This window comes from Stegodyphus dumicola, chromosome 12 (assembly GCF_044657685.1).
Source record: "Stegodyphus dumicola isolate Sdum_Otavi_A_Nest chromosome 12, ASM4465768v1".
Lineage (NCBI taxonomy): Eukaryota > Metazoa > Arthropoda > Arachnida > Araneae > Eresidae > Stegodyphus > Stegodyphus dumicola.
In genome coordinates, this window is record NC_140779.1 from 73,430,077 (window position 1) to 73,443,249 (window position 13,173).

General features: G+C 33.8%; 1 protein-coding gene across 1 annotated transcript in view; it reads right to left on the reverse strand.

Annotated features, from left to right (window-relative positions):
• Window positions 1-1,775: 1,775 nt before the first annotated feature.
• LOC118199844 (chymotrypsin-like protease CTRL-1) overlaps window positions 1,776-13,173 on the reverse strand; it is a 60,539-nt gene continuing 49,141 nt past the window's right edge. Inside the window, exons 6-7 of the mRNA XM_035371706.2 lie at window positions 9,077-9,228; window positions 1,776-3,397 (exon numbers count right to left, since the gene is read on the reverse strand). Of these exons, the coding sequence (XP_035227597.1) occupies window positions 3,221-3,397; window positions 9,077-9,228 (329 nt within the window). The 3' untranslated portion in view covers window positions 1,776-3,220. The remainder of the gene's footprint in view (window positions 3,398-9,076; window positions 9,229-13,173) is intronic.

The window sequence follows — 13,173 nt, forward strand, 5'->3', positions numbered from 1 at the left end:
TCTATTTAAGTTGGCACTGCGCCCTGCGAATTTAGCCTTTTCTTTCTTCGTGAATATTACTTTCCTAATTATAATTTGCAATTTAAAACAAATGAGGAGTCATCCATTCCAAAAAGAGAAAAAGGTATGAAATTTACCTTTATTGAAGCAACAAGCCGCTACAGCTTATACAAAGAATTTTTTAATAGTATGTGCATGAAAGAACTTTTTTTTTTTTTCATCCTTTTATGCTGATAAAAGAACCACCAGAACATTTTAAAAAATTTCCGCAATACTTGATCTAAATTACCTAAAATGTCTCAGCGAAACAAATTATGAAATTACTGTTACATGTGTAAATCAACTGAAGCTTAATTAACTAAAATTGATTAATCCCAATGAGCTCATGGTTGAATGAAACTCATGGAAAATATACAAACCACAAATTCTACTTGTGACACAAAAGTTAACAGTACAGAATCTAAAATTTAGAAAAAATGGATGTCAGGTCAATTCAGTTTGATACTTGGACATAATACCATGTGTAAAACTGAGCAATAATTTTGTTTTCATCTAAACTGCATCTTAAGTTCACAAAAAATAGTACCTCACTGACAACCTAGCATTCATACTTAGTTGTGAATAACAAATTCTCGTTTGATTTTATAATGAGTTGCTGTTAAATTATTTGGATTACGGCAATACACACAAGGACTATCTGTCCGAAGGAAAGGATGCTTTCGTAAGGATATTTTAACGAAAATACACTCGCTTTACATACGAGAAAGCCATGGAAATTCCCATGTAACCCACTTCTACCAAATCGGTCACTGGTGGGCGCAAATATAGGTTTCACGTATATGAGTTTTAATTCTTTAACTGTGTTTTATGGAGTGGTGAAATCATTGAACACTGGCAATTCGACAGGGTTTAACCCCGATGAACGATTGAGAGCATTGTATATAAATGATATAAAAACTAACCAGTTTATACATGTAGAGACATTATTTTTTTTTGGGGGGGGAGCGGGAAAGATAAAAAATTAGCAAACGCCTTCGTCGGAAATCGAACCACGGCTCTCTGGAATACCGGCCCAGCGTGTAAAACCACACCACGAAGGCACGCCAGGAAAGCGGGAGAAATACCTTATACAATTATCTTTTTAAAGGGCGACTGGGGTTTTTAGGGGGCCCAATCGCCAAATCCTGGGTATGGAGAATCCTCATCCAGCACCCTTTTAGTTCGGGCGCCACTGTTGAGACATTAAATATATTTTTTGGAAGTAGTAAAGATGAAAAATGAGCAATCGCCTTCGCCGGGAATCAAACCACGGAACTCTGGATACCGGCACAGCGTGCAGAACCAGTACACCACGAAGGCACGCTAGGAAAGCGGGAGAAATATCTTATATACATAAGTAATAAGTAAACTAACCAACAAGTAATGTAAAAACTAACCAGTTTCGTTTATAAATCTTCACAAAGACATCCCTTTCTTAGGCTAAGTCAAAATAACTCTGATTCTGATGTTAACGAAAATAGTTTTATTGATCACGTACTGAGGATTCATCCTACAAAATTTTTGTGATTATGAAGTTTTTAGAGATCTCTTTCAAAATATCTGTAAATTCATTTATCGGTCAAACTATATAAATAATCGATAAATCGTTCAATAGCCAATCTTTTGTTTTGACGTAGTTTCAGTTACTCTTTATGCTAAATGCAGCATTTTAATAAATAACATTCATTTCATAAGCCTCCGAATAATCATTTGTTTTTAAAAATTGAACCATAAACTCTACAGAATGAAAAATTTTAATGTATATAAAAACACAAAAATTTACAATAATAAAATTATTCCTGTTTCTTCTAGTATAACAGGTACCTTTAAAAAGTGGCAGATAAAAGTGTCTTAAACGTACATTATGTTGAGAAAAACTTCTTGGATCCTCTTGGACAATGTAGGCTCCATTCATGGCACTATGCATAACACATAACGCTGTGGCAGAACAGGGTTGCCAGATTATTTAACTTAAATCCAACTTATCACAGAAATATGCAAGAAAAAACATGTGTATTTTTCACTCTACGAGAGAAAGTCAATAAATAGGTTACAGAGTAGTTTCAAAAGTGTTACCAAATACAAATACTATCATACTTCTTAACGACTTTTAAGCGTCGCCACCATCATTGAAAATGTATCAGGACAGTGTAAAAATAATTACCATATGAGAGGAAGGTACCTCAGAGGAGCATGGAATGTGATTTTTTTTTTTCTTTTTGGTGTTGACAGTCTATTTCTAGAAAAGAAGAGTGAATGCACTTAGTAATTGCTCTGTCACACATCATACTGCAGTAAATTTGCAGATTCGTGCAGAATTGGATAAATTCAGAAAAAACGTTAAGGCATGTCGAGTCACAGCATATGCCGTCAGCTGGGATATATTGCGAAATTTCGGTAACAACTTTTCAAAAAAAAAAAAAAAAAAAAAACAGTTTTCAAGAGCCTCAAGAGGTTTTTCTTTTGTCTGGTCTTGTCGAAACTCATCTTGGAGACATACATTTCTTGGATGCCGTAGACACCGAATAAAGCATTTGTATGTGACAGCAACAGTAACAAAAAGATTTGGATACCGCAAGTGTTAAGACCCTCCTACATCGCTAGCATAACACTTCCATTATAGGTAGGGGTTATTCACAAAAATAAAACTGTTTATTTCATAAATACTTCAAGGATTTTCTCTGTTGGCATCTGTAACCTATTTACTGTGTACTCTGCGAATATTTGTTGATTTGCATAACTAAAACTGCATCAGCAACCTCGTAGAGAGATAAACCGGACTTTGTATTCTAATCGGCTATCATTATTGCTGCAAACTGAAGAATTACAAAGTCGCAAGAAACATCAATATGTAGGTAAAAACAGTTCCATATGCAAGGTACTAAACCATCAAATTCTGAGGAAAGCTTTAAATGATTATGCGTATGTTTTATGAAAATAATTTCAATATACACACAAAAAAAATCTCTAAAATGCCAAATGCATTTTTTGTTGCCAATTAAAGCTGGAAAAAAGCAATTTTGTGGTATACGACAATCCCGCAACCCTGTGGCAAAATAGCACAAGTGAGTTTATATTCCTTTGGAAGAAACTTCATCTCTTCTAATAGTTTGGTACAAGCAGTCTGTAAAACTTCAGCACATAGGAGAAGCCTCCTTTAATAATAAGACGTAGGCAATGTTCAAGTGGTGGGCCGCCCGTACCTTGTGACTGTGGCGTAGATCCAGGAGGAGAAGGCTTGAACTCGCGTGTATACACCTGGAATGTTCCGCCGTCCACATCCAATGCCAAAAGAAATGACGCCCACTTGGTACCATCGAGATTTCTTTAAGCACACAAGAGGACCACCTCCGTCACCCTAGAAGGTAAATTTACACTCGTCATAATATATCGTACAGCTTATAAATACTGATGCAACCACAAATATTTTATGCAACTCGATCATCATCACATGTCAGGCTCATGTGCATTTAGACTAGAAGAGAAACGCGCTAATGTGACAATCAAAATCGTAAAAACAACCTTGTATTTAGCGTAAGTATATTGAAACACTCAATAGATTTCGAGGGCAGCTAAAAATCCCTCCTCATCAGAAGAAAGAAATACATAGAAAGAAGAAAAATAAAAAGGAAGGAGTGTCAGAAACACGTGGTCCTTATCAGCACTGTTTCTGAGACTCCTTCCTCTTTATTTTTCTTCTTTCTATGTATTTCTTTCTCCTGATGAGGAGAGACCTTTAGCTGCCCTCGAAATCGATTCAGTGTTTCAATATACTTATGCTAAATACAAGGTTGTTTTTACGATTTTGATCATGTGCATTTATTTGCAAGTGGACAAAGTTATTGCAAACTGCAAGACATGATGCAGACGGTAAGCAAATGAACGCATACAGTAGGTACCGAATATAGGTGCAATTGTGATAACATATGTTGAGAGATATTTTGCATCACAAAAATAATTAATGGTAATCTCTTCTGTGCTAACGTTTTATTCTATAGTTTCCACTATTTTTATAATTTGACTGGAGTGTGAGTTGCAATGTGAGTGATAATGTGAGTTGCACCAATAATTTCAGTTATTGCACTGTGTGCAATTTATTATCATAAGCTTATTAATTAGCATTTCTTTTAATATATCTCATAAGTAGAAGTTAATGAGATGAGAGAAGAGGAAGAAGAAATGAGAAGGTAATAAGATCCATTGGTTTTGGATCTGCTGTTGTCGTTTCATCAAATGACGAAATGCTTTCTATAGTAACATTTACTTTTTAATACGATAACACTGATAATTATAAAGCAAAATATGCCACTATAATTTTAGCAAACCTAAAAAATAACAGAAATGCATACATTGTTTTTTTTTTTTTTTTGACATTATCAGAATCACTTCGAAAAAAAAACAAAGTTAAAAATCAAAAAACAAAGAGTATTTCTTAGAAGCTCGAATTTTAGTATTAGTATTTCTGTCCTTTTTTTTTTATCTCTTTCTAGTTTTTAAAGCATTAAAAATTATTAAAATATGTATTGCTATTAGATGACTCTCTTGCTAAATGTTAAAAATTCTGAAGTTAAATTAAATATTTTATCCTGCAAGAAATGAATAGCGCTTCGTTTTCTAAAGAGAATATTATCTGAGCGAAACGGGGAAAATAACATTGTTCTCGTGTTAATAAATATGAGATTTGTTTTAAAGAAAAGTAATTTTTAATAATTTTAGTAGGAAAGCATATGCTAAAAATAAACAAGATTCATATGCAAATATAATCATCTACAAAAGTCATTAAACAAAAACTATTAATTTTATATACTTTAAATAAATATTATACCAAAGCAATAAACATGAAACAAAATTAACTTAATTTAGAACTGTTGCAGCGATAATTTAGAACTGTTGCAGAGCGAATTTCTGGAATAGTACCTAAATTAATTGGAATTATTACATATTATACACAGCATTCATCGAAAAATGCTATCTTTTATTCCTTCAAGGATAGGTATAAAAGTATTACTAAAAACATTACAAATATGTACTAGTATGCCATATACATAGAGAAATCAATAATTTCCGTTACAAGAGCTCAGACGAAAAATCAGGAAATTTCTCTCAGAATAAATTGATTTCAGCCATGCAGCTAAGAAATATTCCCGAAGCAGTGATTAAAGGAGATTACATAAAAATATGTCGTATAAGAAAAACTCTTATATTCGCAGTGCCGTCCAAACATATTCTTAATACAGGGTTACGCGCAAAAACAAATGAGGAATGATTTTGATTTCCCTGAATGTTCTCTAAAACAAACATTCACTGTTCCAAATGATTTGGGTTTCTCTGTGGAGGTCTACCGTTCGAGTAGTAATATTCATTCCCCATATTTACATAAGACCTCAGAAGCACTGGTCACTTTTAGAGATGGTTGTCTCAGGGAGGTAATAATAATCAGAAGATTCACTATACATGAATAAATATATTACAATTTGATAAATGAAACTGCAACTAAATGGAACATTTGTGTCAAACTGGGCTGAATTTGGATGCCTCACGCAAATGATTGATCCAATTTATCACACTTTCCTTCATGATGTAAGCCCCTTTATATGAAACAGTTTCTTGCCCCAATAAACTGACACCCAGGGAAAAAAATCTAGTTTTCACTTTACTGATTTCAGTAAGCTTGTCTAACAAGTTCCACTTTCTTCCATTCAAGTTCACAATTTACGGGGGCAATTTTTCGGATGAAGAAGTTTATAAGTGTAACGGTAAATATTTTCTACCTACATTTATCTCTCTCTTTATTCAAAACTCTGTTTGAGTACCTTGTCTGCAGAAAAAATGCAAACTAAAAATTTCAGATTGAAATTTAACTAGCTAAAGAAGTATTTACTTTAAACATTTAAAAAATTAAATATTTTTCACTTAAAAATATAAAAATTAACAAAAAAAGAGTCATTTGATCTTCATATTCAATTGAAAAACTCAAACAGTATTAGCTCAACAGCTACGATAGGCCGAACTAGTTGAAATGAGTCCGTGGAAATTCATAAAATCATAAATTTAACAAAAACTATTCAAAACACTACTTCTAAATACAATACGCTTGAAACTGATGATGGTTTATGGGAAGAATTGGCATTGTGAATCAACATCCCGTGCAGCTTTCTGCATTTAGTTATTTATTTAATGAAGAAAATTATTGCCGAAAACGTAATTATGTATTTTGTTTTCCAGTGAGTGACTTGTGTTCGAGAATTTGAATAAATAATATATCACAAGTTAAGACAACTTCTGTTTTGCGAGGGTGCAAAATTAGGGCAGCGAGAACAATTAAATTCCCTCGAGGTACTAAAAAGAAAATTTTGTTTTCTTTTTCAGTCACATCAGCATTTTTCAAAGGAAAACACAAAAATAAAATTTTTGGAATACTCAGTTGACAAGACCAAAACGCTAAAGATCTTGGACTGTTCATTAATTTTCTATATTATAAAAGTAACTCGTTACTGTAATGAAGTAAACTGTTTAAAATGTTATTTTATCTATGTTACGTATAATGCTCTTGAACAATTGTTACTTTATGCTACTAATTCATAAATTTCTAAAGTGCAAAATCAAAATAAGATCGAGTGCACAGTTTTCATCTTAACTTGTTGTGTATGTTCATCACATTCAAAGTAAAATATAATGATAACGATGGAGCCTACTGAGAAATTAAGTAATGTGTAAATTGCAATCCTCGCTGTGTACTTCTTTCTAATTTTATTCAAAGGTCGTTCTTTTCATGAAATCGTTAAGGCAATTTTTAAAAATTTTAACACTACTGATACTATTTTAAATAAAAAAACAAATGTAGTAAATATTGTTTAATTTATTTATAGATAAAAATCACTTTTAAAAACAAATTTCTTTCAAGCAACTTCAAGAAAATTCTCCGCAAACTATTTGTTGTTTTTCAGTTTTTCGATGAAATCATGTCTGCAATAAACTGATGCTGTTAACAGCCGATGATAATAAGAACTTTTATTTAGCAACGGGATTATCGTAACATTTTTTGTTCCAAACTGCCTGATGCTTGCAACTTAATGCATTTGATGAAAGTGGCCAATGCAACTGACTCATCAACAAGGCGATGCAGCACAGGCGCGTGACTGAATTACACTCGTAAGCAAAAGGAAGCTTTGTAAAGACATAAGTTATTTTTTGGAAGCAGGCAAGATGAAAAATGAGCAATCGCCTTTCGCCGGGTATCGAAACACGGACCTGTGGAATACCGGCCCAGCGTGCAGAACCACTACATCACGAAGGCATGCTAGGAAGGCGGCAGAAATACCTTATATACTCCCACTTTTAAAGGGGACTGGGGTTTTTAGGGAACCCAATCGTCAAATCCTGGGTGAGGAGAATCATCATCCAACACCCTTTTAGTTCTGGAGCCACTGTAGAGACATTAGGTATTTTTTGGAAGGAGGAGACTTGAAAAATGAGGAACACCTTCGTCGGGAATCGAACCACGGACCTCTGGAATACGCGCCGAGCGTGCAGACCACCGCACTACGAAGGCATGCTAAAAAGGCGGGAAAAATACCTTATAGCTTCCCCCCAATTTTGGTACAGAACGCAAGACTGGGAACGGATACGAGGGATGAGGATATTTCACACAGTCAAGGATTCAGTACCAATCCTTGACTGTGTGAAAATTAAAATTGACCATTTTAAAATTAAAACTGGCTGCCCTGTTTTACAGAAATATAATATGTTTGATAGTCATTTCGCCGCCGTTAACGTTTGCCGCCTACATGCTGTGTACGTATCTTACCTCCCGCTAGGATCGGCCCTGCCGAGTGTCTCCCACACTTTTCCCCTTATTACCGTACTTGTCTACAAGACTTTCAAGTCACAGTATTTAAAATGCTCCCGCACCTCACAGACACTATACACTTAGAAACATCCAAGCCTCCTCCGAGATTCGAATTCCGGCACAACGATATTATAAAATTACATGTCATATACTTATTTTATGATTAAAACTATAATAGAGCAGAGTTATAAAACTAGTTGTTCAATAAAGTTTTTAATTTAAAGGAATTTTACAGAATTTCTTAAAAGTATTTTACAAAGAACATTATTCAGTATCGTGATATTACATAAAAAACAAATATTATTTCACATAAATAAAATAAATGTTCTGATACTTTGTAATTGGTCAATTTAAAAAGATTCTGACCCTACTTTTTGCTCAGGCTGTAGTCTACATCCAGAACAATATCCAATGATCACGATTAAATTTTGTAGCAATATACTAACTGGTGTTTTTAATTATTCCGATTTTTAATTTTATTAAAATTTATTAAAAATTATTATTTTATTAAAAAGGATAGTATACTTTTTAATATTTTTTATTTTTTCTAAATGTACTATTTTATGCTGAAGACCTTTTCAAATCGAAATTATTTTTTACTTTGTTTTTAATTTCATAGAAATATAATGACTTAATTTCATTTTGGGGCTAGATATTATTTCTATTAAAAAAAAAGAGAAGGCAAATATTGGTGTGTTCTTTTTTTTAAAAAAAAAATTATGAAGGTATTTTTTCCTTCCTTTCCGCATGCCTTCGTGGTGTACGTGGAAGCATGCTCGAAACGTATTCGGGAGATCCGGAGTTCGAATCTCGGCAAGTGCATTGCGGATTTCTTCAGATTCTTTCCTTCGAAAAATTCTAAGACTCTGCAAGTGGCACCCAAACAAAAGGTTGTGGACTATAATTCGTGACGTAAGTGGAAGCAATTTCGATGCTTATTCGGGAGGTCCGGCAAGGGCATTATGGATTTCTTCAGCTTCTTTGCTTCGAAAAATTCTAAAAATGACTTTACACTTTTTTATAAACATTTGACATGCTAGATTGTTATCTAAAGATAGCAATTAAGTTTTCTACCCCTTTTCTACATTTAATTATTTTTTCTTTGTTATCTGCAGATAATTTTATAACTTTCGACATATGTCCGTTTTGTTCAAGTTCGAGCAGATTTTCAAGATTTTCAATACTCACATCACAGGCATCTCTGCCTTCTGCGCCTGCGCACAAGGAAGTGCCGGGTAAGGTGAAGTCGGAGCCAAACTGGAGCTGCAGAGCCGACTCACAGTCCCCTACTCGCCATATGGGGACGTTCACTTCTTTCAGCACGAAGGAATGGTTGGAAGCTAGAATGGAAAACAGAAGAAAACAAATCGAAATCAATGAAAACAAGTTAAAAGCCACGCATGTGTACACTTTCATTCATGTTCTAGAGCAGTTAAAAACCCGATTAATAGGGCGTGGATGAGGAAGGAGAAGATACAACAGGAAGGAAGACTGAAAATCATGGTTCCGAATTTAACGATCCAATGCTTTTTTGTATTCTCCGAGTAATTCTCACAACATTAGGTCGAAAATCGTCTTTGCGTTACGTTGTCTAGAATAAAACTTTTGTTTTACTGACAACGCATGTGCAGTTACTTTCCTGATAACGTTTTGATTCTTAATCTATCGTGAGTGATACGCACTTAGTCGCCAGTCTCACATGTATAATGCGTCGTATTTTATTCTTGCGAATTATGTCGATTTTTTAACGTAAATTTGCATGAAGTATATTCGATCTTATTTAGGTTTTAACTGTATGTTACCTAAATGCAAACCAATTTTAACTAGAAAATCCTCCACGAAGACACATTTCCTTTTAAACAGATAGCCCTAGTATGTTTTGCTTTAATCCAATTTAAAATTAAATTTTCCAAAATTTTGAAAATGTTCTAGTATAATAATCAAAGATATAACAATTTAGAAATGAAATTAAAAAAAATTGACAATCAACAACGAGCAGCTGAAGTTAAGAAAAATAATAAATAAAACAAAAATTAATAAAATACATGAAATAAAGGATAAGTAGGTAAATAAATTAATGCAACACTAATAATCAAATAAAATAATAAAACAAATGTGCATAAATAAATTATTATTAGCAAGACCTTCGCACAAGTTGTAAAGGAAAAATTTATATTATGAACAGTATTTTTCAAAGTCAAATGTAACTGCGCCTTTATTTTGGCTTTTAACTCGTTAACAGCTGACGCAGCTTACTTTAGGTAGATAGCCTTCGTGTGATTTGCCATACTCAAATAAACCAAAACAAACCAATGTGATTGCAGTTAATGTTATTATTCGGAGATTATTATCGAATTGTCGAATTTCCGTACGTTTGTACACAAAAAGAAGTATCTCATGATCAACAGTTCGGTTAATATTATCAAAGCATTTTAGAATTATTCTTTCAGCTAATGTCGCCAACTAAGGTCAAAATAGATTATAAAAATTGCCAGCTCTCATAAAAATTTCAGGGATTAAGTCACCAAATAGTTTGTTTTCCATTCTAATCAACCATTTAAAATTAGGTGGGGGGGGGACCCTTAGTTTGGCGTCGATTCCGAAGAACTCTACCAATTTGATGGTGATAACTCCTTCTTCAAAGCATCAAAATTTCTTAGAAGCCCCCCTTCCCTTCATATGTGGAGGGGGGAACGAAAACATTCTACGTCAAACTAAGGTTGCTGCTTTTTTGCCTAAATTAAAATTTTACATTTGCGCGTTCTCTTCCAGGGAATTGTGGCCAAGCGGCAAAGTCGCTGAACGCTGGTAGTTTGGTCCGAGTTTCGAATTCCGGAAATGGGGTGGCCGCATGGTCCCTTTCGTGGTTCTCCCCATGTGTAACATGTATACGAGTTAGTTTACCTTAGAAAGTTCTCCATGAAGGTATCTCTTCCCTTACGCAGATAGCCCTTGAGGCTGTGCCGTAATTAACCAAACCGAACTTCCAGGGAAAGAGAGAGCAATGGGTGCTGACTATTAAGATTACGGATATAGCATCGGTCACATAGAAAGCTTCTGAATGGACTTTTGAGTTATAGACATTTCAGAGAGTTCATAAACAAATTTATTTAGTTTCCTTATGCAGATTCTGTGAATTCTGTGAAAGTACTTACTTATATGTTTGTTGCCGTATTTGTATTATATCTATTTTTTTGAAGGATTTTTTTTATCGTTTAATGTAGTCAAAATAGTCGCTGACAAACGTGATCATAAATTATTGGTATTATTTTTATTGTAACTATCATCATTAAACGTGGCGAAAACTGGAGACGTAAACATTCACCCGACTGAGAGCCCGAGTGATTAAATTAAAAATGCTTTATAGTAAACATATAATCTTATAATAAATGAATAAAAATTAATACTGGAGCTATTATTTGTCTAAATAAGAATTTAACTCTCCCTCTTAATTCTATTTCGATATTAGATTAAAAGTTAAAAAAATAAATTAGTGAGGGATTACTTGCTTCAAATCTTATTCCCAAGGCTCCGCGGGCCCACCAGCGGCCGAGCGGTAAAGTCGCTGAACACTGTTAGTTCGGTCCGAGGTTCGAGTCCCGCAAACGGGCTGGCTGCATGGGCGTTTTCGTGGTTTTCCCCATGTGTAACGTGTATACGAGTCAGTTTCCCCTAGAAAGTCCTCCACGAAGGCATCCCTTCCCTTACGCAGATAACCCTAGTGTGCTTTGCCATGATTAAATAAACCAAACCCAAGGCTCCGCGAATTTCAGCTGGTGGGAAGTTGTCACTTGAAATAAATGAAGTGTTGTTTCTGAAGTTATAATAATATTTTATTTATTTGAAATTTCATGATATGAAATTTTCGATACGTGGAACTGTATGTTTCTCGCCGACGAAACATATTAAGTATTAATATTAAATTTTCTTAGCAAGTTTTAACTCTTTCACTCGATCAATCGAAATATTTGATCAAATTGAACATTATTTAAATGATGCTGAAATTATTTAATTATTCGTTTTGAATTTCTTTCTTGATAAACCTACGTTTAGCTATTATCCTTACCCTGTTGAGATTATGGACCAGCTTTGTGTAAATCTTGAGTTAATGTAGCTTCCAGGAGTTTTCTGAATCTTTGCAAGAAATGGACTCTTGCTTTTGTGAGTGCTTAAATCTTGTGATTTATTTTATGAAAGTAATCAATACTTTTATTTGAACCAAACAAAACTGAGTAATTTCTGTATATTTCTATTATTCTGTTTTAAGAAATTAAAAGCGCTCATAAAGAAATGTTTTTAAAATTATCTTTACATTTATATTTCTGTATAATACACATTTTGCTGAAAGACAAAGCAATGTTGTTAAATATGTATAAGACATTTTATCAACTTATGACTTTCAAGCTGATTTATACTATCAAATCCTCTATCAGAATCATCCACTTCCATACCACTACATCCAGTATTTTCCCCATAATTGAATTTCATAATGTACTCTTTCATTCGTTTTTGTAAATGCGCAGTTAAAATTTAAAAATCTTGCTTTTAATTATGTTTCAAAACTTTGTACATGTCAAACTAGTTATCATCAATTATAATTACGTTGATGTTCCTATTGCTTTCTTAAATACATTTAAGTATAAATCTACTTAAAATCCTACCTGGTCTTAAACAGCATGTTTTGCCTTTTTATTTTTTAAGTATGAGAGGTGAAAGTGAGTGGGTTAATAAAATTGTGACATGCAAGGAACAGGTTTACTCTGTTCTGTTTTTGTAGTCCGTAAGCGGTGGTAAATAAATTTTTGCTGATTACGAATTAAACTGCATCTGTGCTAGTTACTAAGTAACAGCACGCTTCTCTACATAACTGCATCCAATAGCATGCCATTAGGTAAAAATGCAAGGAATAAACGCAATCTTCCCTGTATGTTGTCGTGATTTAAATGGTTTGCACGTCTAACGGCCAAATGAAAGATGTGTCATTCAACTCCGGTGATAGACTGTAAAATTTACACTTTATACGCTCTGAAACGCATAATAGTCTCTACAGTAGCGACCGAACTAAAATTTGTACTAGACGGTAACTTAACATCATTTGGATTTGATTCACAAAGTTTCGTGCCTATCCCAAACAGTCCTGTAAGAAATGCAAAATGTAAGGGATTATCACATTCCCTCATGTAATTAATACATCCAGTTAGCAAGTGGAAGATTGGTGACTGAAACCCGGAATAGTCCGCTTCATTTCTCACGCTTCCCGCTACGAATAACCTGTATTAAGTAAC